This window comes from Hirsutella rhossiliensis (assembly GCF_020360975.1).
Source record: "Hirsutella rhossiliensis strain HR02 chromosome Unknown scaffold00003, whole genome shotgun sequence".
Taxonomy (NCBI): Eukaryota; Fungi; Ascomycota; class Sordariomycetes; order Hypocreales; family Ophiocordycipitaceae; genus Hirsutella; species Hirsutella rhossiliensis.
Window position 1 is genome coordinate 3,634,669 of NW_025408669.1, and position 26,847 is coordinate 3,661,515.

A 26,847-nucleotide genomic window follows, 5' to 3' on the forward strand; every position below is an offset into this window, starting at 1 on the left:
CATTGGCGCTAAACCCAACGGCGAATAGGCGGGAGGGGATGGAGCCTGCTGTCTGGATGCCTCAGGCAGCGAGCCCAGCCCTACTCCCCCCTCCAGGGCAGTGCTGGCTTCCGGGTGCAGGCGAGGCAGGGCGGAGCTGGGAAGACGAGCCCGAGGCAAGAGGGAAAGTGAGGGCCATGGCAAGGAGCAGAAGAACGATGTAGAGAGATGGAAATTTAGTTGGACAATCAGCAAACCTTGCAAACTGGCAGTCAGACAGCAAAGGCGGCGCCGTCGTCGCCTCGAGCCACCGCGGCTGCACTCGCAAGCACGAGAATGACGCAGAGGCGCGTCCACGGCCACGGCATGGCGCTCATTGTCGCCGTTATGGTCATGGACGATTCCACGAGGAGGGCTCGGCGCTGCCGGGGGATGGTGAGGGAGATGTTCACCATCACGAGTAGCAAGAAGCGAGTCGGCCGTCGTCGTTGTCGATGAAAGAAGGCAGAGAGGGAGAAGCGGTCTGATTGTCCTGACTGCGATGGACGACCGGGCACTGACTGACTGGAATCTCAAGGCTTCTGCGAGGGGCACCACGAAAAGGGCGGTTGGATGCGAGCGTGACGGCCATTCAGAGCCACCCGTTGCGGGCGAGCAGCGCAGCGTAACGCAACGCGCAACCTCGCACCGTCTCGCTCGCGCACCCTTTACCGCTGCGAGCTTGCAGGTTCCCGTGCAACAGATGGTGCCGGGGCACATGCTCTGCTGTGTCAAGCATGTACATGCCTAAGTATGTGATACTCAGTGCGGCACAAAACCGCAGCAGCAGCACCCATTACTACCTACCTAGCACTGTATGGTTGGACAAGACCACCCAGCAGCAGACCAGATGGAAGGAAGAACTCACTCTGCAAGGCACGTCCCACGGCCTTTGTGCTGCCAGGCCCCTCGCTCCCGTCTCGAGCGACGAAGTACAGTACTGTCCGGCGGAGTGGCAGACGGTCACACACAGTGCCTGTTGTGCGCTGCGCCGTCGCGCGTGTCAACAAAACCAGCAAGCATTAATTCGTACAGCTGTGGGAAGCTGGAAGCAGCCCTTATAAGCGACATTTATGATGCGCCCCTCGTGCTGAAGTACCGCGATTGCCTCGGCAACGGCGGCGGGCGAGCAACCTGCTACACGGCGCCCACACCCTCCCTTTCGAAGCTGCGACGTCAGCTTTTCGTGCGACCCCGACATTTCGGATTGGACCTCGCTGCCTTACATCGCCGCCGACTCGAGTTTGTGAAGCGCCCAAAGCCCGGTATCCGCCTGTAAGCGGCCTCCCGGTCCTTGCTCCCGTTGGGACACCTTGTCTCCTAGCAATATGAAAAAAAAAAAAACAGGGTTGCGCCGCCAAGTCTGTGACTCACTATCCGTACCTCGCTCCGGAGACTGACTTGTGGTGTCGAGACCGAGCAGGCTCGGTCGCGTCGTACTGCAGCGAGCCGCGCCCTGTCCCACGACCGGGAGCGGTGGGAGCAGACGACGAGGATGGGTGCCGAGAGTCGGAGGGAGACGGCGACGGTTCGCCTCTGGCACGACCGAGATAATCTGTTCATCTCGGTGGCCGCTGATAGACTTTGGCCGGGTGGATACAGGGCGTGGCGATGAGCGGGGGCGCAGATGCCTGAGGCGATAAGAGGGAACCCTGATACGCGCCCCTCCCCACCCCTCCCGCTAGCCTGGTTGAGAATGGCCGCGACGGTGATTGCCTGCTCGCCGAGCCGTGCAGAGCCCATTTGGCACTTGCCAGCTGGCTAGAATTTTGATTACGGTGTGCAATCCGAGCCTTTGATTTGGCCGACGGGCCAAGCCAATCACGATGCATGCGCATGCTTTGCCGTGTCTGGCACGCATGTCTTATTAAAGAACAACATGCCACACTGAGCGTGATGTAGGTGGGTACTTGGAGCAAGGTGTCAAGGTACGCAGTACAGCAAAGCCTTCTACGTAATTACCTCTGGTTGGCGTGCAGCCGAGAGCGCTCTAGGGTGAAACGCTGGACATGTCGCAAGCCGGCCAGGAAATTTGCCGTCCACTACAGCTCCGCCATCTCGACGGAATCCGTAGGCAATGCAGTTTGCTTAATCAGGACAAGCCGCCTCGGCTGGCTCGACGAGGTCGTCCACATGGGACCACTCTCATAAGCCCGAATAGCCCAGCATCACACTGCTGACTCTGTTTCTTCGTGGGATCAGAGTGCCAGCACGAGGCTCGCGTCGCGACTTGCTCGGGTCCTAAACATGCTCCCCCTAACAGTTGGGCCTCCTTCATGGCACGGTTCGAGTCCGCACCACAATGGAAGCGGGTGGATAATCAAAAATTACGCCCCCAATGGCCCCGAAGGACAATTGAGTGCAGGATGACTCCGCGATGTGCAATGCAGGCCCCCTACACTAGTACTCTGGGTTCATGATCTCAGAGTACTGGAACAAGGTAAGTATGAAGAAGAAAGAGAGAAAGGTGAAAACGACGCGGGCCCCCGAGCTTTTTTATACGTGGCCGATGCGCGCTGTGGTCCGTGCGTTTGCTGCCTGAGGACTGAACCAGTCGGTAGTGCCAGTACTCTGTACCGGTACGCGAGGTACGGAGTACCTACAGTACCCCGATCGCCAGTTCACGAAATGTCTGATTGGGGTGTCAGGAGGTCCGAAGTAAAACAGGAAACCTCGCAAGCCGGCAAATGAAATGGACAGCGTCAGCGTGACAATGCAGTTGGACGTTGAAGATAGATAATCATGCGCGGCGCAAATATTGAATTCGTACTCCTCGCGGGCGCCTTTGAGGCGGCCATTTCTCACCGGAACGAAAGCCCCGGGCCGAGTACCTCACTGTCTGAGGAGCCAACCTGTTTCTGGTGGGAGGTGTACAGTATCTTAAAGTACCTAAGGTACTACCAGGTAGGTACCTAGATACAATGCTCGGGCACCGTAGGTAAGGTAGGTAGGTAATACAGTACCTACCTAAGTACCTTTTACTTCACGGCAGGTGCCTGGGTATCTATGTACTTTTGCGACACAACAAAGCCATATGGCCGGCAATAGGCAATCGGGTAGCTGCCAGTGCGCAAGTAATCAAGCCCCCAATCAAAGAGGCTCTGCCGGTTTCGGAACGGCAGAGCGTTGCCCACTGTGGCTGAAATTCTCAGGCACACAGCCTTGCACGACTTGGTGGGCGTTGGTCTTCTCAGTCACTTGCCTGCTTGACTCGTGAGCTTTTCCCAGGTTGGGGCGGCCAAGCAACCAAGGGCGAAGCGCAAGTTGCTCACGGGCCTCTGTGTCTTATGTCAGCTGCTTAATGTTGAGGGGCCACTTGCGAAGACCTGGAAAGGTACTGTACCTCGCGCTCCGCCCCCAGACTTTGAATTGAGTGGGGCCGCCGTCGCATGACGCACCCAACCTCCCTAGCCGCCTTTGTTTGTCTCGCCCTTCTCCTCTCTGCCTCCGCGCCTCGACTCCAGTGCTTCTGCCCTCACCTTGATTATTCCCGACATTGTGCAAGACGAAGCAGAAACCCTCCACCGCACCGTCATTGCTCTGCTTAACACACCCACGATGAAGTTCCCCGTCACCGTCGCCTGCCTCTCGGCCTTGCTGGCGCCGGCGGCCGTGCTCGGCGACGACAGGATCAAGGTTCCTGGAGATAATCCCTTATACCATTGCCCCGGCGACATCGCCAGGGACGAGGTCCAGATCACGAGTGTTAACCTCACACCTAATCCGCCAGCCATGTACGCGCCAGCCTTGTCGCTCGCCTCCTTCGCTGCTGCGCGCGACGACTGACTGGTGTACAGGGGCCGGGATCTCGTCATCAATGCTACGGGGACCGTCAAAACCACCATCGAGAGGAATGCCAAGGTCCATTTAGTCGTAAAAATGGGCCTCCTTACACTCGTAAACAGGGAAGAGGATCTCTGTGACCAGGTCAGGCACGTCGATCTCGAATGCCCCATCAAGAACGGCACTATGAACATCGTCAAGACGGTCTCCTTGCCAGGACACATTCCTCCGGTATGAGATTCGTCCCCGTTGTCTGGACAAGGCGAATACTGACACCCCGTCAGGGTCCTTTTACCGTCGAGGCCAACGCGAGGACTGCAGATGATAAGCCAATCACCTGCCTGCAGGGCAATGTTGTTCTCGAGAACAGCTTCTTCAACATCGAGCTTTAATGGGAACTCTTTGAGATAACGATGAATGTACATACACACACTGCATGCCTGTCGAGTTCTAGGGACTTGCATTGTTGCGCCGTCTTTGGTTCACAAGGCGAGCCTGATTTGGTCATTTCAATGCTGTGTCGTTTCAGGGCCGTTCTTGGAGTGAGCAAGATTTCCGATAATCCGGTTCTTTCGAGGGTTTATATACATCTAGCGTACACTGAATCATTGCAGCGGTAGCATATCACGGCCCGAACATGCTCTAGAGGGCCTTGATACGTCCCCTCTAAAACCGTCCAGACTCCCAGCAATTGCCATGGACACCAGTATTACTTCATCGACCAAGGCGCGACGCATGCTTATTCGCCAAACAAGCGGCGAACGCGTCTCAGAACGCTGTCTTTCTCGGGATCGTAGGGATGGTCTTTGCTGGGAACCTCTAGGACAGCCGGAAAGGCTGCTGTGTAGGTATCGATCCGATGTCGTATCTTGTCGGCAACCTGGACGAGGGTCAGGATCAGATGGCAAACGACACGGTGGACTGTTGACTGACGTGCTGGTTGATCAAGACGATGCCAATGTCTTTCCTTTCTTGGGTGAACCGGTCAAAGGCCGACTCGATGGCGGCCGTTTCCGTCTTGCTGTCGACGACGAGAAAGTTCTTTTGCGCGTCTGCGCCAGCTGTGACATGCTAGGCACCGTCAATAGCTCGTCTCGTCAAACAATGGCATGCGCCCAGAGCGAGCCCTATAGCAGCACTTACCCCGATGCCGGCGAGGAGGAGCCCCGTAACCGAGTCCTGGTCTGCGTCAGCCTCATCGTCTCGCCTCGCCCCAGGGCGCCTGGGACATGGCCTAAGCCAAGCCGTGGTAAATACCTCGTCGCCTATGACGGCGAGGAACTGTCGGTCCTTGAAGTCTGCTTGCGAGGCCATTTCGATGGTGGGCCGTCGTGGGTTGTTTGTGTAGCTGTGCCGGCCCCTCCAAGACGTGAGGTGAAGTCGGGCTGTGACGCTCCACTGCCCAGTGCCTCATGGGTACTAATTAGGTACCTAGTCGTACTGGGGTTCCGAGTACCTACCTATCATGACCTGGAGCCTGATAAGCTGTGGAGTACTCCGTACAGTGCAGGCGTAGTCATGGTCCCCCAGGCAATTCGGCTCCCCTTGCCCCTTGCAGCAAGTGGTAGGCAGCTCCCTCAGGCCCGGGCAGGAATTTCGACGTAAATTCTCCGCAACAAGTCCACTATCCATCATCACCGCGGCCGACGAGACGAAGTCCGCTTCTTTTCGGCTGGCAGGGTCGACTCTGCTCTCCGCGCAATATCTCGGCCTTCAGCATCGGCCTGCCGCCAAAATGCCCAGACTTGTGCGTCGCAGGCCGCTCTGGGAGCGCGTCGCGTCGATGCTGAACCCCATGGACTTTCTGCTCTGGCTGTCCGAGGAGATTGAGACGCGCGATTGGGACTCGCAATTGGTGGGCACCCAGCTTGGCCTGGGCCTCAACTTTACTTTCCTCTTGGCGCGAGCCAACTCGGGGTCGACGACATCCAGCGACGACGTGTTTGGCGACGATGCGAGCTCGAGCTGGCTGTCCCTTATTGTGAGCTGATGCAGGCATATTCATGCACGCGGCTCCGTCGCTGACTATGGCTCTCGGCAGGTCTACCCTCTGGTCTGGGCTCTCGTGGCCTTTTCTATGACCAACGCCGTCTACACCATCTCGCGAACGAGAAAGTACAGGATGTTCGAGGCAAGCATCGAGACCCAACCGTCGACGCCTTCGGCACGTCGAGTTAGAGCGCAGTCGTCGCCGGTCTCCTCGTCGCCGCTCCGCTTCATAGCCGACATGATGACGCCCGAATCCGCCGAATCGCGAGCGCACCCCGACAAGAATAAGGACGTGTGGGAGCTTTCGGTTTGGGACCCGCTCCCTGTGTGTATCCGGCTCTTCTGCTTCTTCAGCCCCGGGCACGTCCTCGTCTATCTCCTCTTCCTCCCGCTCGCGCCTCTCGACCCTCGGCCCAGCATGACGGTCTTCAACACGTTGGTGATGCAGATTGTTCTGTCGGCCCAGCTGCTCCTGCTCTCTGCGCGCTTCTCTCAGCAAGCCAAGGATACGACAATCATCCAGAGGGAGGTCATGCATGAATACGATGCCAAGTTTGTCCACCCTCGACTGTATCCGGTAGTCAGAGACGTGGGAACCCAAGCGTCGGAAGAGCAATCGACCACCAAAGCCCAGGATTTGGTGCAATTCAGCACCCCAACGACGCTGCTGAGACGCAACTTCAAGCCACACCGCAACCCCCATGCTGACTCCCCCGAGGCCACCCCAGTCAAAAGCCACAGCAATCTCATGAAGCCGCAAATGTTCACGCCTCCTGTCCGGCGGGCAGAATCGTTGGCCCCGACGACCGGTCAACGCGGCTCGGCTCCACGGCATAGCTTACCCGCGGGCCACTCTCCTTCAGAGGCGCAAACCGGGACTCGTGTCCTGCCTTCGGCAGGCACTCAGAACTTTGCAGGGAACATGGGTATTTATACACACAACAAGTCGCCGCTTAAGAAGGCGATCAGCATGGGAGACATTAACAAATCTGGCCAGCCCTCGCCGAGGAACTCTAGAGAAATGGCAGCCTACGAGCAGCGAAGCCGGGAGCCTCCGAGCAGCCCGACCAAGCACTCGGAGCAGAGGAAAAGCCTGGGGGCAGGCGCGCAAACCTCGTCACTCCCGCTGACCAACATGGGCAGACACAGGCCGCAGTACGAGAGATACCCGTCGCGATGGTAGATGGAATTTGGCGGAGTTTACGGTGGAGTCGTTTCTGTCAACATTGAACAGGCCAGGGCGCCTCTCGGATGAATTGTACTCGCTTATACTGCATCTCTACGGCGTCTGGTGAGTTCCAGCCGGTGTATAGAAGCGGGCCGTTTTGTATTATCGACGCCAGCGCGTTGTTGCCGTCACGGGGGGATCCGTATTAATACGCTGGGCAAGTGAGCCCGCAAGCTTGACCTGCTCTTACCTGTCTAACCTTGAGGAGACTGGGTAGGAGATGATGCCTGCTTCCACCCACAGCTGTCTCTGCTGTGGCTACGCTTCAGACCGTGCATGCTTCCCATGCCTCTCGCCTGCGGCTTGTCATGCCATCCACCTCATCGTTAACAAATCGACTGTTCAGCGAGCGAGCTGACCTCTTGGGCACGACTGGCAGTCCACGGCCGACGACACCAGCATCGACTTCTCAAGGCCTGCTCGATGCTTTGAGTGAAGAATCCACCGACTAGTTTCCCGTCTGCTTGCCCCAACGCTCGATTGTTTGGCTGGAATGCCTTATTTCCTATCTCCCGCCGTATCCGTTCCCCTCAAGCCTTACCCCAAGACTCAGTCTTTGCCACCAAACCAGCATCGAGCAGCAAAGCAACCCTCCCGTTTTCACCGAACGTCATCTTGGAGCGGCTGGGTCAGGAGCGTACTTCCCAGCCACCGGTCAGAGCGTGGAGGGACCCTCAGGAGCCGGGGCTTCTGGGAAAGCGAGGAGTCGAGACAGGCCGACAATCAAAGGCCTCGCCGCCACGTGACTGATAGCTGGCAGAGCCGCACGAGCGAGACTCACGGCCCTGACCACATTGTTCGGTGGAACACGGCCAAGGATCTTTCGGAAACGCAGCCCGAGGCAGCACAGACGCGGCTCCAGGCTGAACCCGCCAACGCCTGCATGTCCTCGAATGCGGACCCCGAGAGGACATGGAGTTGGGCTCCAATGGATGAGACCGAGCTGTGCCAGCCTCAGAGAGCACCTACTTCTCAACAGGCCCGGCCGGACAAAGTGACTGCAGCTACACCGTCCGAGGCGCATGCAGTTTCCACCATCGAGCGACGGCTCGCTCAGACGCGTCAGGCAATTGAAGCAAGGAAGGAGGCGAGACGCCAGAGGCGCGACCTCAAGGAGAGCGGAGACTATCTCGGAGTGCAGGGCATCAACCCAGCCACGGGCCAGCTCGACATGATCACCCCGACCGACAGCGAGGGGAACAGCACCAGCCCCGAGACCCAGCAGAAGCTCAACAACTTGCGCAACGCTCTGAGAGATGCCCGGCAGTCGTACGAGCACGTCAATGCCCTGAGTAGGAAAGAAGCCAAGAAGGATCTGGAGAGCGAGAAGGACAAGCTGCGGCGTCTCGAGAAGGACAAGCAGAAGCTACGCAACTTCAGTCAACGCGTCAAGTGGCGAAGGCAAACGAAGCAGTGGTCTTCAGCCCAAGAACCAGACCTGAGCCCCATTGTCCAGTCGCACGCCGACAGCGACCTTGGCTCCCGTGAGCTCCCCCCCACGGCTTGTTCCTCTTTGCACGATGCCAACTTGAATGTCGTTTGCTCACCAGTTTTCTTGTATGCAGGGAGACCTTCGCAACATCAAGCTGCTGAGCGGGCAGCGCTTCCTGCCAGTGGTCGACTGGTCGATCTAACGTCTCCAGCAAGGCCTTCTACTCCACCCCATCGTGCTGCTAAGGAACAATCTCGAGATGCGCGAGTCGGCAGCCCGGGCTCCACGTCAACCGTGATTCGAACTCCCCAGAGACAGAGCCTTGCGGACTTCACACCGTCGGCATGGGAGCTCTTTGAGAATAGTATAAGTTTTGATGATTCCGAATCTTCAGGTCTCGGACAGCAACTGGGCGAGCCTGCCCCTGTTCCCGCCTCTGCTTATGATGCTACACAACATCGAATCGACCGGGGCCCTCCAGCGCGGTCACCAGATCGTGTGGCCGTCTCTAAAGGCAAAACCGCACTTGTTCAGGCGACCATACCTGGCAAGGCTGCTCGCAAGCTCAAGGGTAGCCTGATAGAGGCTTCAAATGAGGACTCTTTTTTAGACAAGCGAGTCAGGGTGGCGGTAGATCCAGGAGGACCCGAGACGGGAAACTGGCATCCGCCGGTCAGCACTTGCATGCCAGTCGAGGAGAGCCGACAGACATTGTCCAAGCCCCAGTGCGAAAGGAGCGCTTCCGCAAGTCTTCCACCGGCCAAAGATCCGAGTCATCGCAATCTCACGGAGCGAACCCATCGGGGACCTTGGAAAGAAGCCGGCACCGGAAAGGCACCGAACCTCGACCTCTTGACGCAGGTTCGAGCTCAGAAGCTGAACGCGAGAGGGCAGTCGCGGAAGTGGATGCCTCCGCTGGTGTACTTTTGGCCGAAAAGGACGGACGGGAGTCGCAACCAGCCGGATACCGTAGAGGAAGAAGCGTCTCCGCCAGCGCTGCCGTCAATGGCCAGCCTCGGGCGACACAAAATTTGCGGAGGACGGGAGCCCGGGCAGGCAAACCAGGGGCTCCAGGAACCAGAGGCCGCTCGAGAGACGAGGCGCGGAAGCCCGTCGACCGTTGCGGACATGACGGATTCGAGGAACAAGGTCGCCTCCATGGGCTCCTCCGGACCAGAGACATGGCGCATGGAGCCGATCAGGATCTACGAGGACAACGAGTGGGTCGAACAAGCCCTCAAGGACATCACGGAGAGGAGCAACCAGTTCGTGGAAGAGTTTGTCTCCACACGCACCACCACCACTACTGGGTACGACCGTCTAGTGTCTTGGTCGAACCAGCCCGAAGACGACAGCGCGAGCACAAGGGGCACGAGGGCAGGTCAGCGTCCGGCAGAGAGACGCCAGGCGAACCTCTCGAAGGAGCACGACTACGAGGCCCCTGCGACGAGCCCCTCACCGAATATCTCGCTGAGCTCGGGGCAGATGAGGCCAGGCGTCATAACAGATACTATGTCCACGAGCCCTCTGGCGGAGACATATCGGCGTGTAGAAGGCCCCAGCGTGGCGTCATTTGCGTGGGCGGCCCCGGAGAAGCAGCCAAGCAAGAGGGAGTGCAGCACATTACTCATATCAATGTCTACGCCGCCGAAGGGTAGGGACCACGACGTTGGGAAGAGTCAGGAGGAAAGCCTTTGCCGAGAAATTCGCCCGAAAGACGGCGAGGATACGGCGGTGGAGATGGAGGAGGGGGCAAGCCCGACGGCCAATGGAGAGGCCAACACGGCAATGGACCTCCCGATTCGGACGGCAGACGACGAAAGCCGGACGGCCAGGGAAGAGTGCAGGGCCGAGAAGCAGTACGCCCCGAACCAGCCAGCAGACGACGAAAGTCCTCGACAGACAAATGCGACAGAAGAGGCCGCCGAGCTGCCGAGCCCGTGTATGCGAATACCAGGAGCATTTCCCGCTCAGCTGGACATCGAATACAGTAGTGGGAATGGTTTGGAGGACGTGAGCGTCGGACAGGCCGACACGGACATGGAAAGCGAAGGCGAGCCATGGGGGACAGCGCCGGGGGCGCATCGCACAGCACACACACACTCGCGGGCGATGAGGTTTTTGTCTATGTACTGGGAGGCGATCGGACCCGTGTTGGACCCGCGGTCCGAGTATTGGGAGAGGAACGCCAGGCACGAGACGACGCTGGCGGACGGGCTTGCGTTGGCGCTGGCGATGCCTGTAGCGATGCTGGGGGCGGTCACGCTCGTGTAGAGCATGAAGCTTGTGGCTATCCTGAGGATGCTTGCCGGGGACGGGATGGGCTGTGCGAGCAGCGAGGCGCTGGACCTGTGTAGATGGACGAGTCCATGACGGGACTTGCTGACGAGGGGAGATGCAGCTGAGGATGGGATCGAAGACTGGGATGGCCGCAAAGTGGGCAGACAGCACGGGGAGGATGAAGCTCAACACCTGTAAAGACTAGACAGTAATGCTTAAGTCGGACTCACATGACGTTGATGCCGGGGCCGAGTGGGAGGAGGATTTCCCCTGGTCAGTCTGGCTGTGTCTCCTTCACGGAAGTCTCCGACGTCGGCCTCACGACGCTACAAAGTACCCGGGCTGCCCCCGCCACGGAGGCACAGAGGGGGCCAATCATGGGGTGGGGTTTGGAAATCAAGCGCCCCGTCTCCAGGTAGACTCTGCACACTGCAGGTTTTACAAAGTACCTGCAAGTACTTGCAGTAGCTCGAGGCTCGTTGAGCTGACGAGCAAGGGTGGCGGTATGCTCCCTCCCAGCCTACTTCTTCCCTCTTCATTGAGCCACCAGTCTCTCTAGTCTGAAGCCTAAGACAACCGTACTGTATAATTAAAGGCTCGTGGCGGAAATGGATGCGTGCTGGGCCTCGTAGGTGCAGCATGCATGTCGCCGGCACCGCCAGGGGTACCTGGAGATACATGCCCCTCCTGCAGCATGTGCGTCGATACCCCGCCTTTTCCCATCTGTGCCGGACCGGAGCGTGCGACCGACTCCGACCATCGGAGGCTTCCGAGGCCGGCCTTTGTCTTGGGCGCACCGCCCCGAGAGTTGCCCTTGATAATAAATCACCAACTTGCCCTTGTTCCCATTCCTCGTCTCTTTTTTCTTTCTAGCCTCTTATATCAAGAGGCATTGCGTGCAACTACCCGGTCGTGGCGGGGAAAAGTCAGCCATATATCTCGGAATTATCTCTTGTTTCTTTTTTGACTTCCAAAGCTTCGCCCGACCAACGCCCCTCTTCTTCCCCCGCGCCCACCCTCATTCGTCCTCGACCTTGACGACACCTTCTGACGCTGGTCTCTTCCAACCCCCGGGCATCCTCTGGCTCGACTTCCTCCTCCTCGTCCGTCACCAGACCATATCCGCCATCATGCCTGTCCCCGACAGAAACCCCCAGACTCTCTACGACAAGGTGCTCTCGCATCACGTCGTCGACGAGAAGCTCGACGGCACCATCCTCCTCTACATTGGTTCGACACGCCTCCCTTGCTCTGCCTCTTCTCGACGCTGACTCTGCGATGCCTGCAGACCGACACTTGGTCCACGAGGTCACCTCACCGGTACGAGACGCGCGCACACTCTGTCTCGCCTGCTTCTTCCCTTTCCCCACAGCTGACCGAGGCCTCGAAACAAACAGCAAGCCTTTGAGGGCCTCAAGAACGCGGGGCGCAAAGTCCGGAGACCTGACTGCACCCTGGCCACCACCGATCATGTACGTGTCGCTTCCTCCCCCATTGTCCTTGCGTCGGTCGACCTGCTAACGACGACGCAGAATGTCCCGACGTCGTCGCGCAAGGCCATGAAGGACATTGCGTCCTTTATCGAAGAGGACGACTCCCGCACGCAGTGTGTCACCCTCGAGGAGAACGTCAAGGACTTTGGCCTCACCTACTTTGGCCTCGGCGACAAGCGCCAGGGCATCGTCCACGTCATCGGGCCCGAGCAGGGCTTCACCCTCCCCGGCACCACCGTCGTCTGCGGCGACAGCCACACGTCGACGCACGGCGCCTTTGGAGCCCTCGCCTTTGGCATCGGCACCAGCGAGGTCGAGCACGTGCTGGCCACGCAGTGCCTCATCACCAAGCGCAGCAAGAACATGCGCATCCAGGTCGACGGCGAGCTGATGCCCGGCGTCAGCTCAAAGGACGTCGTCCTCCACGCCATTGGCAAGATTGGCACCGCGGGCGGCACCGGCGCCGTCATCGAGTTCTGCGGCTCCGTCATCCGCGCCCTGAGCATCGAGGCTCGCATGTCCATCTGCAACATGTCCATCGAGGGCGGCGCGCGCGCCGGCATGGTGGCCCCCGACGACACCACCTTTGAATACCTCAAGGGCCGCCCCCTGGCCCCCAAGTACGGCTCCGACGAGTGGAACGCCGCCGTCGCCTTTTGGAAGTCGCTGCAGTCCGACGCCGATGCCAAGTACGACATTGACGTCTTCATCGACGCAAAGGACATCATCCCCACCGTCACCTGGGGCACGAGCCCCGAGGACGTCATCCCAATCACCGGCTGCGTCCCCGACCCGGAGACGTTTGCGACCGAGTCCAAAAAGGCAGCCGGCCGCAGGATGCTCGAGTACATGGGCCTGACTGCCGGCACGCCCATGGAGGACATCGTCGTGGACAAGGTCTTCATCGGCTCCTGCACCAACTCGAGGATCGAGGACCTGCGCGCCGCCGCCCACGTCGTCAAGGGCAGGAAGCTGGCGCCCAACATCAAGCGCGCCCTGGTCGTGCCAGGGTCCGGCCTCGTCAAGAGCCAGGCCGAAGACGAGGGCCTCGACCAGATCTTTGTCGACGCCGGCTTCGAGTGGAGAGAGGCCGGCTGCAGCATGTGCCTCGGCATGAACCCGGACATCCTGTCGCCTCGGGAGCGGTGCGCCAGCACGTCGAACCGGAACTTTGAGGGCCGGCAAGGCGCCGGCGGCCGCACCCACCTCATGTCCCCCGTCATGGCCGCCGCCGCCGCCGTCGTCGGCAAGCTGGCCGACGTGCGCAAGCTGGCCGACTACGGCGCCAGCCCGCACGTCGAGGCCCGCACATCATCGTCTACAGAGAAGCCGCGCGTGGACGAGAGCGTGGACGAGCCCGAGGCGAGGGACCTGATTGGCGACCAGCCCCAGGACTCGCAGCCGCACACCAACACGTCCGTCTCGGCCGGGGGCGCGTCGGCCGGGCTGCCCAAGTTCCTCACCCTCAAGGGCGTGGCGGCGCCGCTGGACATGGCCAACGTCGACACCGACGCCATCATCCCCAAGCAGTTCCTGAAGACCATCAAGCGCACGGGGCTGGGGACGGCGCTCTTCCACGGGCTGCGCTACAACGCCGACGGGAGCGAGAACCCGGGCTTCGTGCTCAACAAGGAGCCGTACCGCGGGGCCAAGATTCTCGTGTGCACGGGCGCCAACTTTGGCTGCGGCAGCTCGCGCGAGCACGCGCCGTGGGCCCTGCTCGACTTTGGCATCAAGTGCGTCATCGCGCCGTCGTACGCCGACATCTTCCACAACAACACCTTCAAGAACGGCATGCTGCCCATCCAGGTGGACAACGGCGCGGACCTCGAGGCGATTGCGGCCGAGGCGCGCGCGGGCCGCGACGTCGAAGTCGACCTCCCGGGCCAGGTGATCCGCAACTCTGCGGGCGACGCCATCTGCGGCTTCGAGGTCGAGGAGTTCCGCAAGCACTGCCTCGTCAACGGGCTCGACGACATTGGCCTGACGATGCAGCTCGAGGACAAGATCACCGACTTTGAGCGCGCCATGTCCCGCCAGACGCCCTGGCTCGACGGCTCCGGCTACCTGCGTCGCAGGGGGCAGGGCGGGCGGCTGGCGGCCAAGGCGGTGCCGGTGCCGAAGACGAACCGGGGTGAGGAGAAGACGGAGCCGCTCGAGTGGTGATTTGACGTCCGTGTGTGCTTTTGTCTGTTGTGGGGGGAGGCGTATGATTGTTGAGACCATCGGCTTTTTTTTTAACTCCAAGGCACTGGTAAGAGATGCCCAAGACATGTAGAAGGGCTCGTGGACGGGTAAACAAAATAGGGGGAAGAAGCGATGTTTTACTTTTACTTGATTAATAGTACCGGACCAGGCTACAGGCTACGAAGAGAAGACGTGACGGTGCAGTGCTCTCCCGGCGCGACTCTATCCGCGGATACGCTTCCTCCTCTTCCATCTTACTTGCCCCCTTTATTCGTGCGTGGGGCCACAGTTCCTCTATTCGTCGTCGTCGTCCCTGAGGATGCCGACGTGGATGGCAAACCCGGCGCTCGGACGCAACTCCGGGGGCAGCATGTCCGGGGGCACGCGCCAGACGCGAAAGGCGGCATGGAAGGCGGCCAGCCAAGCGCGGAAGACGTCGTCGCTGCGCAGCTGCTGCGCGACGATGCATACGCAGGGCGCGCCGCCGTTGCCGTTACCATCATCAAGGGCCCCGTTGCCGTCCGAGTCGGCGTCTGCTGCTGCTCCTCGACCGCGCCGCCGTCGTCGCCGCCGTAGGCCACAGACGTCGACGCATGTCTGCACAAAGGGCGCCACGAGGGCCTCGTTAAAGACGCAGTCGCACGACAAGACGGCGTCGAAGCTGCGGCGGGGCGCGGCGAGGGCGGGCGTCACGGCGTCCGTCTCCCAGTCGAGGGGGCGGAAGCAGCAGACGGCAGCGGCGACGGGTGCGGGGGCCTTCTTGCGGGTGGTGCGGGCCCGGCGGCGAGGGGTGGCGGTCTTGGGCGGTCCCGGGGCTGCGTCATCGAGGGCTTCGGCGAGGTTCTGGACGAGGAGCTTCTGGACGTAGACCTGGTCGGAGAGGACGTAGTGGGCGACGCGGGGGCGCAGGGCGAGGGCGTTGAGGGGCGAGATGCCGCAGCCGAGCTCGAGGATGGAGGACGCGGAGGGGGGGAGAACAAGGGCGAGCAGCGGGTTTTGGGGCGCGGCGAGCCACGAGGCCAGCTGGGGGGTGACTTTCCAGAGAACTAGACGGATGAGTCTTTCTCTCTCTCTCCGTCTCCTTTTCCTCAAAAATGTCTCATATCAAGACCGAGCGTCAAGCACCACTACTCTCTTCTCTCCTACGGCACCCGCAACAGGGGGGGGGGGGAGATACTGACCAGCTCCGGTAGTGCCGCCGGGCCGGCTCGACGCCAGGACGGCGGGGGACTGGTGCACGGTAACAAGGCGGCCGGCCACGGCGACAGACAACGACGGGACGCGGGGGTCGACGAAGCCCAGGTCGCGCGAGGTGGCGGGCTGCGCGTAGAGCAGAAACGTCTCCTCGTCGGCGTCGTGCACCTCGTCGGCGAGCGCGGCCGTCAGCGCGGCGGCGAGGAGCTCCATGGCAGGCACGGGCGCGGATGCCCGCCGTCCCCCGTCGAGGAGGAGTAGGAGGATGAGGAAGGGGGGGGGGGGTGGATGTGCTGCGGTGGTTGACCCCGGGCGGTCGGTGATGCTGCGAGGTTGTTTGGGTGTCGTGAGGGGAGGCAAGGAACGTCTCTCGGTGAGGCATGATACCGTGTGCTTATAGTGGTTGACGCACAGTGTAAGCATACGATACATTTTGAGACCCGGAGTCCAGGCATCCAACCACTACACAAGTTTTAGAAACAACCACAACTTCAAGTCAGCTCTCGCAGGAAATGCTGATAGGCATCGCCGGACTCGAGGCTCACATGGCCCATATATGCCTCGGGGCCTCGACGCCGCGCATAGCCGCCGCCAGAAATGACGTCACGGCCCCCGGATGGACAAACCAACCCCCAAGGGCTGTGTTTAACCAGATAAGCTTCTTGCTCCTTTGCCACGGGCTAGCGAGGCACATGTAACGTGCATGAGAGGCGCAGCAAGGGCAACCATGTCGAAGCTGAGCCTCCTCGCCCTCCTCCGCCGGCCTGCCTCTGCCCACAACGTTGCCATACTTGTAATCCATGTCTTTAATTTTCCTGTCTCGCATAATGGACACCGCGGGCACCAGCACCGGCCTTCAAACAAAACGCCGCGGAAACAATGCAATGTCGTCCAATCGAGCCGGCACAGCAGGTGGGCGAGGGGGCAGCTCCGTTGCATTCGCAGTCCGAGGCGAGAGAACAGCTCCGCTGCCAACAAGAGCGACCCCGACGAATCCACATCAACAACGCATTCGACCGCGCGGCCCCCCGCCTAGCCTTAGTCTGCCACCGAGGGCTCCTACACGAGCCCGTCGTAGAGGGACAGTGCCGATACAATCGTCTCGTCGCGCTTGCTGCCCTCCTTGAACTCCTCCATGTCCAGCGAGCCGTTCTCGTCCTTGTCCATCATGCGGAATATCTTCTTGACGCGCTTCTCGGGGGTATCTTCGTCCTCGGGCAGCTTGACCATGGATCCGACCTGAGCTGTGTGTTAGTAACCACGCTATCAAGTACCAGTCGGTGCACTCACCATCTTGTAGATAGCCTCGACAATCTGGAGCATCTCATCGTAGCTTATCTTGCCATCGCCGTCAATGTCATATAGTTGAAAGGCCCAGTCAAGCTTGTCCTCCATCTTGCCCCGGCTAGTAACGCTCAAGGCGCAGATGAACTCTTTAAAGTCGATGGTGCCCGACTTGTCGCTGTCGAAGACGTTGAATACGTAGTCGGCAAAGGAGCTAGGGTCGCCAAATGGGAAGAATTGCCGGTAAATTTTTTGAAACTCTTCCTTGGAGAGCATGCCTGACGGGCAGTCTTTGAGGAAGCCTGCACGTCCAAGGTTAGCCGCGGCTGCAGCCTCGAGGCCCGCGGATGTTCGGCTTACCCTTGTACCATTGTTGCAGCTCCTTCTTGTCAAAGTGAGTCGACTTTTGGAGCTCGGAGAGCTGCTCTTGAGAGAGCTTCGACTGTCTGCAAAAGGAGAGTCCGACAGGTTAGCAAATCATGTTTATCTTCGGCGCATGACGTACGCCCGACCAACGACCGAGCGCATCAAGAGAGACACGGCAAGAGGCGTCGACAACTTCGAGCGGACCGGCCTCTCTCCAGACGGGCGCGGGCGCAAGCCCTGCAGGCGAGCAACGAGACGACAGCGTGTTTGTTACGTCGACCTGGTTTCGCCGCAGGGAAAAGGAGGCGGGGGCGCCCAACTCACGATTTACCCATGCTGGTTCACAGACGAGGGTCGATGGTCACTGGACGCAGATTGCTGCGTAGCGTCAAGCGCAATCGGCGCGGCGACTGCGGAGAGGGCCGGGGTGTTGCGCCGCCGTCAGATGGGGGTTGTTTCGGCGCTCGTGCAGGGATGCCGTGATTTCGGATGAGGGGGGGAGCGACGCGGGGTATTTCGAGAGCGGAGGACGGGAGTTGTCGACCTTGTGCGAGGTGCGCAAATGTCGTCGGCGATGCTGGCTGGGGCGCGCAAGAGGCGACTTGACGACGATGGTGAATGGATGGACCGGTGGTGCGTGGTGCGAACGTGGGCGCTTGCGTATGTAATGAGCGGACTTGGCGGGGGAGGGGAAATTGATGCGAGCCGAAAGGCGCCGTCCTTGGAGGTTGAGTCGTCGTCGATGATGAGTCGTCGAGTAAGAAGAGTGGGGTTTCAGAGCATGGGGAACAGGACAGATGGGAGGAATCTTGGACGAGAGGAAAAGAAGAAAGTGAAGAGAGGGAGACGAGGGAGAAAGAGCGAAGTGAGGGAGGCGACGAAGGATTGCACCATGTATCGAAGTACGTACCTCGGCCAAAGGACAAGGCACCGGGGCGCCATGATGACTACAGGACTTCCCTAGTGCCGTGCTAGCGAGGTACGTTGCGGCCTTGCTCGGCGTGAGAAGAAGAGCAGGTATCCACTACTCCAGGTCCACTGCTCGGCCGAGTACTCGCGCACTTGGGAGACAGGATGTCGGCGTGCCCGCTACCTCTGCCCACCGGCGGAAAGACAGGCGCCGCCCGAGTACCCGCCTACCAGCGGACCATGCAGGGGCTGGCTTTCTGTAACACCAGCCGTGGGGCGGCGCCGAGTTCGCCAACTTTATTCCCCCCCCCATGCCCCCTACAGTACAGCTTACTGCACCTAGCCCAAGGCGGAATGTTTGAGGTGCCCGGCTGCTTACCAAGTTTGAAGTAACTAGGGGTCCATCCGGGATGCTTTGAACTGCGAAACCCGAAACCCAACAGAGGAACCTAGACCACAGCCTCCCACTTTCACAGCATAATATTATATACCTACAGCCTGGGGCAGGGGGGGTCAAAGAGCCTCAAGATGATTGAGCACCGCCGCCTGTCCAAGCCTCGAGGCAAGAGATGGATGTTTGGATGCCGGGAGTGACACAGTCAGCCCTCTGGTGCTGGAATCTTCTCCGACAGGGCTCCCTCCTAGCTCAACCAACTCGACCGAGGCCGCCGGACGCCTTGCCGAGTCAACGACACGCCCTCGTCTCATCAATTGATTGATCCAACGCCGCCTTGGCAGCCATGACTGAGCACAAGGCAGCCAGGCACATGTTCTCAAAGTCATTTCAACGTAATCCATGCAGAGACAAACCAAATGCCCGCCATACATGTCCTGCCGTCCGCTTCGTGAATAATACCCATCCCAGACTCCCAATCCCGCCGCCATTATGCAATACACACGCGCACCCAAAGAATGCCCCAGCTAACCCACCACCGCCTTCATGCTGAGGCCCTCCAGGAACGCCCCCAGATCCTCCTTCTTCACCTCCACCACGCAGTGCTCGAAGCTGTCGATCCGCACCCGCGCGCTCGTCTCCGAAACCACCTCTTGGAAGGCGCTGCCAAACCGGTTGAGGCCGTAGCCCTTGTCGTGCTCCACCTCGCCCCCGTCCGACTCGTCGTCCGAGTCCGACGAATCCGACCCCTCCGATTCCGTCTCGGCCTCGTCATCCTCCTCCTCCTTGTCTCTGCCCGCGGCGCGTCTGGCCGCCCGCTTCTCCTCCCTGACTCTTTCCTTGGCCTTGCGTGACTCCTCTTTGGCCCTTCCTCTGGCTTCTCGTTCCTCTCGCCGCTTCTTGGCAGCCTCCCGGTCGAGAAAGCTCGCGTCTGGCCCTCCGCCTCCGCCAGTGCCCACCACGACGTATACCCCGCGCTTCTCGTTCAAGCTTGACACAACAAGGGGCGTGCCGCGTCCCCCATGCGACAGCTTCCCCTGCGATTCTCTCTCCTGTTCCGCCAGCGCCTCTCCGATCCAGAGAGCCAGCTTGGTCAACGCTGCGGGATGCGCGAACAGTGCCACGTCCGGCCCGTCCTTGACGACGCACATACGGAAAGCCCGCAGGTGTTTGATCTGTTTCTTGTTGATCAGTGACGTGCCTGTGCGGTAGATGGCACGATGCAGAAACTGCGCAGTGGGCAGACCAGCTTTGAGAGAGTCGATGCTGTTACGAGGGAAGAAACGATTCAACCGTGGTCCTTCGTCAGCGTCTCTTCTCTCAGAGAAAGGGTCAAAGAATCCACAAAGGGCCGACCTACTCTTCCAATGCGTCATACGCCTCCCAAAACCGCACTACCCACTCTTGGCCTTGGGCCAAACTTTCGGCCTCTTCCTCCGCATCTCGGGTTATCTGGCTCGCCGTGGAAGCGCCGTCCGTCGCTTGCGCATGCTTTCCCACCTCAAGGAGCGCCCCGATGACAACCCCGACGTCTTGCGCGCTCAGAGTCGCTCGCCATCCCCAACTGCGCACAAAGCCCCATCCATCCTTTGCGCCGGCTCGATCCTTGCCGTCGGTATCCACGGCGGGAACCATTTCGTCGAGGTTGTAGAGAGAGCCGTATTTGAGCAGTTTTGCCCTTAGTTCGCGCTTCAGCATCATGTCCATATGCGTATAGCTCTGTTTGCATTGCGCCAGGCTAACGCCCATCTTGGCGAGGAGTTTGTGGAGGCGCTTGATGCCCGTCTCGCTCCATGTCTTGAGGCGAGAGAAGAGATAGGGCGAGTGCAGCATGCTGTCGTACAGACTCCAGTGTCGTATCAAGAGAAATCGAGGCTCGGGTGACAGGCGGATTCCAGTGTCCTCGGGGTTTCGGGCCGTCGTCGGGATCACGCCCGTGTTCTCAACAGCGACTCGCCCGTTGGCAAGCTCCGGGGGGTTCAAGCGTCGAACCTCGTCACGGAGCAGTTGCCGAAGCCGAGCTCCCCTCACCCCCATCCAACCGGTTGGCCTCCCCTCGCCGGTTCCGCGAAGCGGTGCGGCTATGCCCGCCGACGACCGCCCATACAGCTCCATCGAGGTAACACCGACAATGGTCAGCCACAAGAGGTCGTTGTCTTCCCGGCCCAGCTCCGACGCCAACGAGTACATCATGGAAGAAATGGGCTCGGCAAAGGAAGAGCCCATCTTGTAGTACTGCTGGAGAACCGTTTCGCTTTCCCGGCGCATTCGAAGTAATCTTCTTCTCAGGGCACGAGCTGAGGGCGCTGGCGAAGGTTGAGCCCCGGATGGCGGTTCGGTCGGGTCACTGGAGAGAGCAATGTCTGGATCTCTGAACGACAAAAGCCCTCTTTGATCTGGGCGGCGGTGGGGTTGGGGAATTGGGCTAGACTGCGATGCGTCAGAAGGGAAACATGGCTGCGGCCATTTGAACTTACCGAATTGCTTCTTCGCCGTTGGTGCGGTCTGTCTTCATCGTCGCTCGACTCGTCTTGGGGTCCATCGGACCAGCTCTTTCTTTTCTGGCCTGGGCGGGCAGAGGCTTGATCCAATGCGTCTTCGTCGTTGTCCTGCTCGTCGTCGCCGTGCTCGTCGTCTCCCTGGGCGTTGTCAATGTCTGGCATGTCGACCAAGGCCAGATACGCATCGCGTTCGGCCTCGAGCCCTTCCTCGACATCTCCATCATCGAAGACGACGATGCCCCCCTTGCCAGCCTTGTAGTGACGCCCAAGTCGCCCACCCTCGACGCCGACGGGGCTTCGAGCTAGGTACGAGCTGGCAGCGTCCGTCTCAGGCTCGAGGGGATAACCGCCAAAGACATTCCCCAGGTTCCACGGCCGGTGGGCATCGATAACCCAGACCTCGACGCCGCTGTAGGGAGACAGGTGCCCCTCAGGCTCGAGCCCCAGCAGCGGGCCGAGATCGACCATTCCGCCGACTCCCAAGCACACGACAACGCCGCCACTGCCGCCCTGGCTCTCCATCATGGGGATGACGAGCTCTCTCCCCGCGGCATCGAGGTCGCTGTAGCCTGCGACAGGCTGGATCTTGTGCGGAATGTAGTCATGCTTGAGGAGGCGGGTGAGGATGCGGCAGGCGCAGAGGGCGTCGGGTTCGAGGGCGACGAGGATGAGGACGGGCGGTGAGAGAGGATGTCGCGTGTTTTGCAGATGAACATAGAGCTTCGATATCAGCGACCGCGGAAGATACATGACTGAGCAGGTCTACATGCGCGGCGGCGACGGCAGGCTTGCGGGTTCATGGAGCGTGGGAGCAGGCGGCGGGAGCACAGGCGGCTTGAGTTGGACGCGACGAGAGCGCGCGACGACGGGTGCCCTGGCTGCAACGCATAAAAGATACCGAATAAGGGCGCCGATTGCTATGCAAAAAGAAATACGAAGGGAATCAATGATGAAGTCGACGACGGCCTCGTGCCCAGGAGCGGAGATGGAGGGCTTGTGGGTTCCGGGAGGCGGAATGCCAAACTCTGTGAAAAGGTTTGAGCGTAAGTAACCGCGAGGTATAACAAGTGATTAAAATGGGTGTTGACGGGCTTGGACGCGATGGAGAACGCGCTTGCCCTGCGCGCGCGGGGGTACGCGGGGGCAGCCGCGGCACGGGGGCAGTCGCAGCTGCTAGCAGTACGTACCTCAGTGCACTGAACTGACGGCCTGCGACATTTCTTCCCACTCCCCAAGGACAGGTGGTGGCTCTGAACAGCGCCGTTACTCAGCTACAGACTCCGGCGTGCCGATGCCCCTCATTACGATGTTTCTCTCTATTTGCTTCCCCACCTCTCGCAGTACAGCAAAAACGTCTCCAACGGCCGCACATTTGACGACGCTCACTCTCCAGCGCCAAGCTCCGGAATGTCTCTGCCGGCAGACTGGACAGGTCAACAGTCGCGACTTAAGACGATTTCATCGGATATCAATGTCCATCGAGTGGCCATGAGCAACGATTCGACTCGGCACAAGTGGCCGCCCAGCGAGCCAACGAACCAGCTCCGCCCAAAGCAGATACGACAGCACACGCGCTTCGGGTTGCCGATGGACGGCGTTGCGGTGCTCGTGGCGCGCCAAGAACCTTCAACTTCGTCCGCCTTGCAGCCCTCTCCCCCGGGCTCCAGACTGCCAAGCGGGACACGGTCACGGACAAGCTGAACTGTTCCTGATCCGTGCCGGCACAGCTGAAACTGGAGACCCGGTCCCGGCTTCGACGGCCTGGATCGCAAAGGCGCCTCCGTCCTGTAACGTTCATTGGCAGGGGCGGGCTGGAGGGTTGCCGTCTTTCCCACTCATCATCGCCTGGTTTGGCAACGAGCGAGCGCTAGTGCGGCATGCAGGCTTATTTTCCGTCGTGCCCGCAGTGGTCAAGGTGACCATTGGTAGGGCTTGCTTCTCGCGAACGCGGTTCGCTCTGCTTGCAACATGTCCACCCTTGCCACTGCTTTGGAACCGGACCCGGGTACTCGGTCAAGCGGCGCAGAGTGGCTTGTACTCGAGTGGCGGACAACTTGCTCGCGACTTCATACCCTCCCCGTACTGCGCCGTCTTCAGCAGCAGGCTCTCTGCGTGACAACAAAGGGAGCATGGATTTCCCGGGATGCAACTAGTGGCTCGATCTACTCTCTTCAGTGCAGCCAGCTAGTCGCACCCCAGCTTGGCTGAGTTTTTGATTAGCGATGCTGCTATCGTTTGCGCCCTGCACGCAATTGTCAGAATCCGAACTGAGCAGCAGGCCATGTCGGCTACGGCAAGAAGCATTGGCACTTTTTCGGCTTGTCGGGATAGTGACCTTCATAAGCCATCTCTCCCTCCATCTCTGTCGGCTTCATCCACTCAAGACTTGCGACGTCAATACATAGTCACACGGCTAACGGTGGCAAATTTACCCGTGTCATCGTTCGAAGCCTAGAATCACTGCGTGCATTGTCGCCGTCATTGCGGGTTCTTGACCGATGTCAATTTCCCCCTGCATTTGCGACCCGAAACGGCAAACCTTGTGCCGGTAATTCGGCTGTAATATCCAGGAACTGGGGATCGATTTCATCGAGAACTACCGAGCATTCGTACATTTTCGACAACGAAACCGATTCGCTTCGGAGCTCCTTGTCTTTCGGCACCCACGACTGGAAAAGCAGCAAACGGCTGTCCTGCAAGGAACCAACCAAAGGCCGGTTTTTGGGTTGCCTCGTCTGCGTAATCCGCATCTCTCTGCTCCGGCAAGTCGTGGTCAGGGCTAGATGCTTTTCCTTGAGTCGCCAGGGAAGTAACGCAATTGGGCAATTCGCCCTACCGCTCGTCTTGGCCTGCCCTCATTGATCCAAGACGGGGCGACGTGTTGCTAGATATCACCTCGCATTGGCTGTTGATCATCCAACCAGATGTCGGCTTGAGACCAGGGCGGCTTGACCTCGCTGCACACCGGCTTCAACACGAGATGGATTCCAGGCTTCCCGAGCCGCAAGAAGTCACCTCGGACTACGGCGACTCTATTACTACATCAGAGTTTACGTCGGACAATACAGTCCATCCCTTGCATTTTTACGAGCATGGCAGGCAAAGCTCACCATCTACTGGTAGAGAAAATCATCGAAAAGGCTAACTGGTTTGAAGACGATATCAAGGCTTCATCCAAGGACGATATGGAATGCCAAACGACGACGCGGAGCAACTGAGAGAGGGCGTCAAGCACAAGCTCTATGTCGACTATATTCTCGGCGGGGGGCTGTTCCTTGCACCCATTGGAGACAACCCCCAGAAGATTGTTGACCTGGGTACGGGATTCGGCTTTTGGGCCTTGGACGGTTGGTGCAATTCCAGATGAGGCGTCTTCCAAGCCTAACGTTGCTCACAGTCGCCGAAAGATTCCCCAGCGCTCGTATCATTGGCACAGACTTGTCCCCCGTGCAGCCACATTGGACGCCGCCAAACGTCGAGTTCCGAGTCGAAGATCTCGATGACGAGTTCCGCCCATGGACGAACATTTATCATGACGCCGACTTAATACACCTGAGGTTTTTGCTTCCGACAATTCGCTGGCCTCGGACACTCCTACAAAGATGCTTAGAGTATGTCTCAGACGCCTCGAAATTGTCCCCTTCTGCGATGCCGTCTAACCACCGAGCCCAGGAATTTGAAACCCGGTGGCTGGGCCGAGGTTCACGACATCGTGCCGGTGACCTTTTCGGATGACGGCACTGCTGGTGACGATCACCCAGTTCACGCCTTGTACAGACTCATTGAGGGACCATTCTCCAGGTTGTACGGCTGGAATTTCCAAGTCCCAAGCGATGTGGCAGACATGCTGCGGGAACTTGGCTTTGTCAACGTAACGGTGAGGCACAATGCGATTCCAATTGGCCGTTGGCACCACGAGCCGAGAATGAGGGAAATGGGAATGTTTACGCAGAGCCTCCTTTCTGATTGGGCGGTCACCATGCTTACCAGGCACGAAACGCTTGGACTCGACTCTGAGGGAGCCTACAGACTTGGACAATGCATTTTGGATGCGTTCAATAACCCCCAGATCCATGCTCAGCACGATTGGATCGACGTCTGGGCCCAGAAACCGCCTCTGCAGGTCGCCCCCGACAATCCCTAGGTGGCCGACTTACCCTTTCAAGCTGAAGCTCTGTGTCTCGGATCTTGTGATTGAGACCAGGACGAGAGTGTTTTTCTGAAGCGCCAGAAGCAGTCTGGCTTGGCCTGGACGCTACGTCGCCAAAGGGCCTGGACCTTGAGATGCCCTCACTTGTCCTGTACGAGTCGTTTGTCGCGGTCTATCGCGCTGTCGAGCTTAGACACGGGAAAACGTTGGCAGTTAGTAAGCAATTCACATCTATAGCAGCTCCGACTCGATTTCGGGGGCTCATATTGGTCATACGGACCTCAAACAGACCTCGAAGTGAAGATCGGAGACTGAGCCATCATCGGCACGTCAAAAACCGGGTTTGTCAAAGAGTCCTCGAGATCACAGGCCACAACGCTACTCAGATCCGCAAGGACCAACATCATCACCGAGCACGCATTCGAAATCGCAATCCATCTTGGAGGGAGAAGCAGGAAGAGGTGGAGGGGACGAAAAGTCGCTTCGGGGAGATTGGGGCTGGGATTGCTGCACGGAAATGCACGAGCAACAGACAAGCACGTCAGCCTCTGCTTGCGCGAAGCATCTGGCGAGGTGGAGCGAGTGGATCCCCAACAGCATTGCCATTTGCAGCAGTTCACTCTCGCGACGGAAGCTGAACGAACAGAATCCACGATCAAGTCTCGACACGCTTGCTAGGTTATCGGAGGCTGCGCAGCCGCAAGCTCGAGACCAAAGCGCGACTGCAACACTCTTTTGTCAACGGCAACAATGTTCTTGTCACCGATATGGCACCAGCAAGCTCTGCTAGAGCATTGTTTCTCCTGTCAGACCACATCGTGGCCTTCCTTCCCCTCACTTTCGGCGAGCAGTGTGGCCACGACGGTCGGCTAACTCCCCCATGGCGCTGGGCGAGTCCGCCGCTCTATGCCACGCAGCTTACGGGTCACTGCGCGGTACAACATGGCGAGTGTGAGAGCGTGCGACGCGAGCATGGACAGGGTCCCGGTTCATCGGGTGAGGGGCGCCAAGTTGACGCCAGGATGTTGTAAAGAGTGGCGCCTAGTTGATGATACACTTGCTGGTTTTTGTGGATGGGCACGAAGGGAAACATAACAAGAGAGAAGTCCTTCTGGCAACCCATGTCAGGCTTGCAAGTACTGCACACGAAAAATGGGTGTCAAGAAGCCAATATTAAAGTTGGTGCCTTGTTAGACTGCCCAATAACCCATTTTTAGCGCCCGAAATCGTTACTTTTTGCGAATAGTTCAATGGTTCCCGGTAGAAGACTTGGAAACCAAAATCAAAGACAAAAAAAGGAATGACTGGATAAGGGATTCAACCTAGCGGATCGCTCCAGCAGAACGCTGAGACAAATTCGTTGCCTTGGGCAGGAAAGCTTGCACCCGGGTCTGCCGCCGTAACCACTTGGCCACCTTGCTCAGCGACTTGGATTTTGGCAACGAATTGAGCCACATGGAACGTGGATTGCGAGGGTTTGGGTGGACAAATTGGTTGATTCGAAGGCGGCGCCAAGCGGCCCGGCTGAAATCGTTTGAATTGCCGAATGGTCGATCAAAGCGGTTGAGCTTGCATGACTCGGGTATCTATAACTCGAAACTCTACTTGTTCTTGAAGCAATGGATAGTTTTGTGGCCCT

The 26,847-nt window shown here is 59.3% G+C and overlaps 9 protein-coding genes across 9 annotated transcripts; 5 read left to right on the forward strand and 4 right to left on the reverse strand.

Moving 5' to 3' along the window:
* Positions 1-3,576: 3,576 nt before the first annotated feature.
* On the forward strand, positions 3,577-4,193 carry HRG_03505 (ML domain-containing protein; the record flags this gene model as incomplete). Its single annotated transcript, XM_044861976.1, has 3 exons — positions 3,577-3,752; positions 3,816-4,032; positions 4,086-4,193. The coding sequence occupies 3 exons, from the start codon at positions 3,577-3,579 to the stop codon at positions 4,191-4,193; spliced, it is 501 nt and encodes a 166-aa protein (XP_044723002.1).
* Positions 4,194-4,540: 347 nt separating this feature from the next.
* Positions 4,541-5,268, reverse strand: HRG_03506 (ATP synthase (F/14-kDa) subunit domain-containing protein; the record flags this gene model as incomplete). Its single annotated transcript, XM_044861977.1, has 5 exons — positions 4,541-4,681; positions 4,735-4,872; positions 4,945-4,980; positions 5,059-5,099; positions 5,262-5,268. The coding sequence occupies 5 exons, from the start codon at positions 5,266-5,268 to the stop codon at positions 4,541-4,543; spliced, it is 363 nt and encodes a 120-aa protein (XP_044723003.1).
* Positions 5,269-5,536: 268 nt separating this feature from the next.
* On the forward strand, positions 5,537-6,973 carry HRG_03507 (uncharacterized protein; the record flags this gene model as incomplete). The annotated part of the gene is made up of 3 exons (XM_044861978.1): positions 5,537-5,782; positions 5,843-6,599; positions 6,654-6,973. The coding sequence occupies 3 exons, from the start codon at positions 5,537-5,539 to the stop codon at positions 6,971-6,973; spliced, it is 1,323 nt and encodes a 440-aa protein (XP_044723004.1).
* A 538-nt stretch (positions 6,974-7,511) lies between these two features.
* HRG_03508 (uncharacterized protein) lies at positions 7,512-10,108 on the forward strand (the record flags this gene model as incomplete). Its single annotated transcript, XM_044861979.1, has 3 exons — positions 7,512-8,502; positions 8,662-9,760; positions 9,832-10,108. The coding sequence occupies 3 exons, from the start codon at positions 7,512-7,514 to the stop codon at positions 10,106-10,108; spliced, it is 2,367 nt and encodes a 788-aa protein (XP_044723005.1).
* Positions 10,109-11,860: 1,752 nt separating this feature from the next.
* On the forward strand, positions 11,861-14,389 carry HRG_03509 (aconitase family (aconitate hydratase) domain-containing protein; the record flags this gene model as incomplete). The annotated part of the gene is made up of 4 exons (XM_044861980.1): positions 11,861-11,960; positions 12,019-12,050; positions 12,128-12,202; positions 12,263-14,389. The coding sequence occupies 4 exons, from the start codon at positions 11,861-11,863 to the stop codon at positions 14,387-14,389; spliced, it is 2,334 nt and encodes a 777-aa protein (XP_044723006.1).
* Positions 14,390-14,704: 315 nt separating this feature from the next.
* HRG_03510 (putative Cytosine deaminase FCY1) lies at positions 14,705-15,817 on the reverse strand (the record flags this gene model as incomplete). The annotated part of the gene is made up of 2 exons (XM_044861981.1): positions 14,705-15,456; positions 15,592-15,817. 2 exons carry the CDS (start codon positions 15,815-15,817, stop codon positions 14,705-14,707), a joined length of 978 nt encoding a protein of 325 aa, XP_044723007.1.
* Positions 15,818-16,663: 846 nt separating this feature from the next.
* Positions 16,664-17,416, reverse strand: HRG_03511 (EF hand domain-containing protein; the record flags this gene model as incomplete). The annotated part of the gene is made up of 4 exons (XM_044861982.1): positions 16,664-16,843; positions 16,895-17,190; positions 17,249-17,334; positions 17,394-17,416. 4 exons carry the CDS (start codon positions 17,414-17,416, stop codon positions 16,664-16,666), a joined length of 585 nt encoding a protein of 194 aa, XP_044723008.1.
* A 1,668-nt stretch (positions 17,417-19,084) lies between these two features.
* Positions 19,085-21,808, reverse strand: HRG_03512 (CDC45-like protein; the record flags this gene model as incomplete). The annotated part of the gene is made up of 3 exons (XM_044861983.1): positions 19,085-19,823; positions 19,918-20,987; positions 21,035-21,808. 3 exons carry the CDS (start codon positions 21,806-21,808, stop codon positions 19,085-19,087), a joined length of 2,583 nt encoding a protein of 860 aa, XP_044723009.1.
* Positions 21,809-24,038: 2,230 nt separating this feature from the next.
* HRG_03513 (methyltransferase domain-containing protein) lies at positions 24,039-25,202 on the forward strand (the record flags this gene model as incomplete). The annotated part of the gene is made up of 5 exons (XM_044861984.1): positions 24,039-24,157; positions 24,215-24,405; positions 24,456-24,669; positions 24,731-24,935; positions 25,128-25,202. The coding sequence occupies 5 exons, from the start codon at positions 24,039-24,041 to the stop codon at positions 25,200-25,202; spliced, it is 804 nt and encodes a 267-aa protein (XP_044723010.1).
* Positions 25,203-26,847: the final 1,645 nt, after the last annotated feature.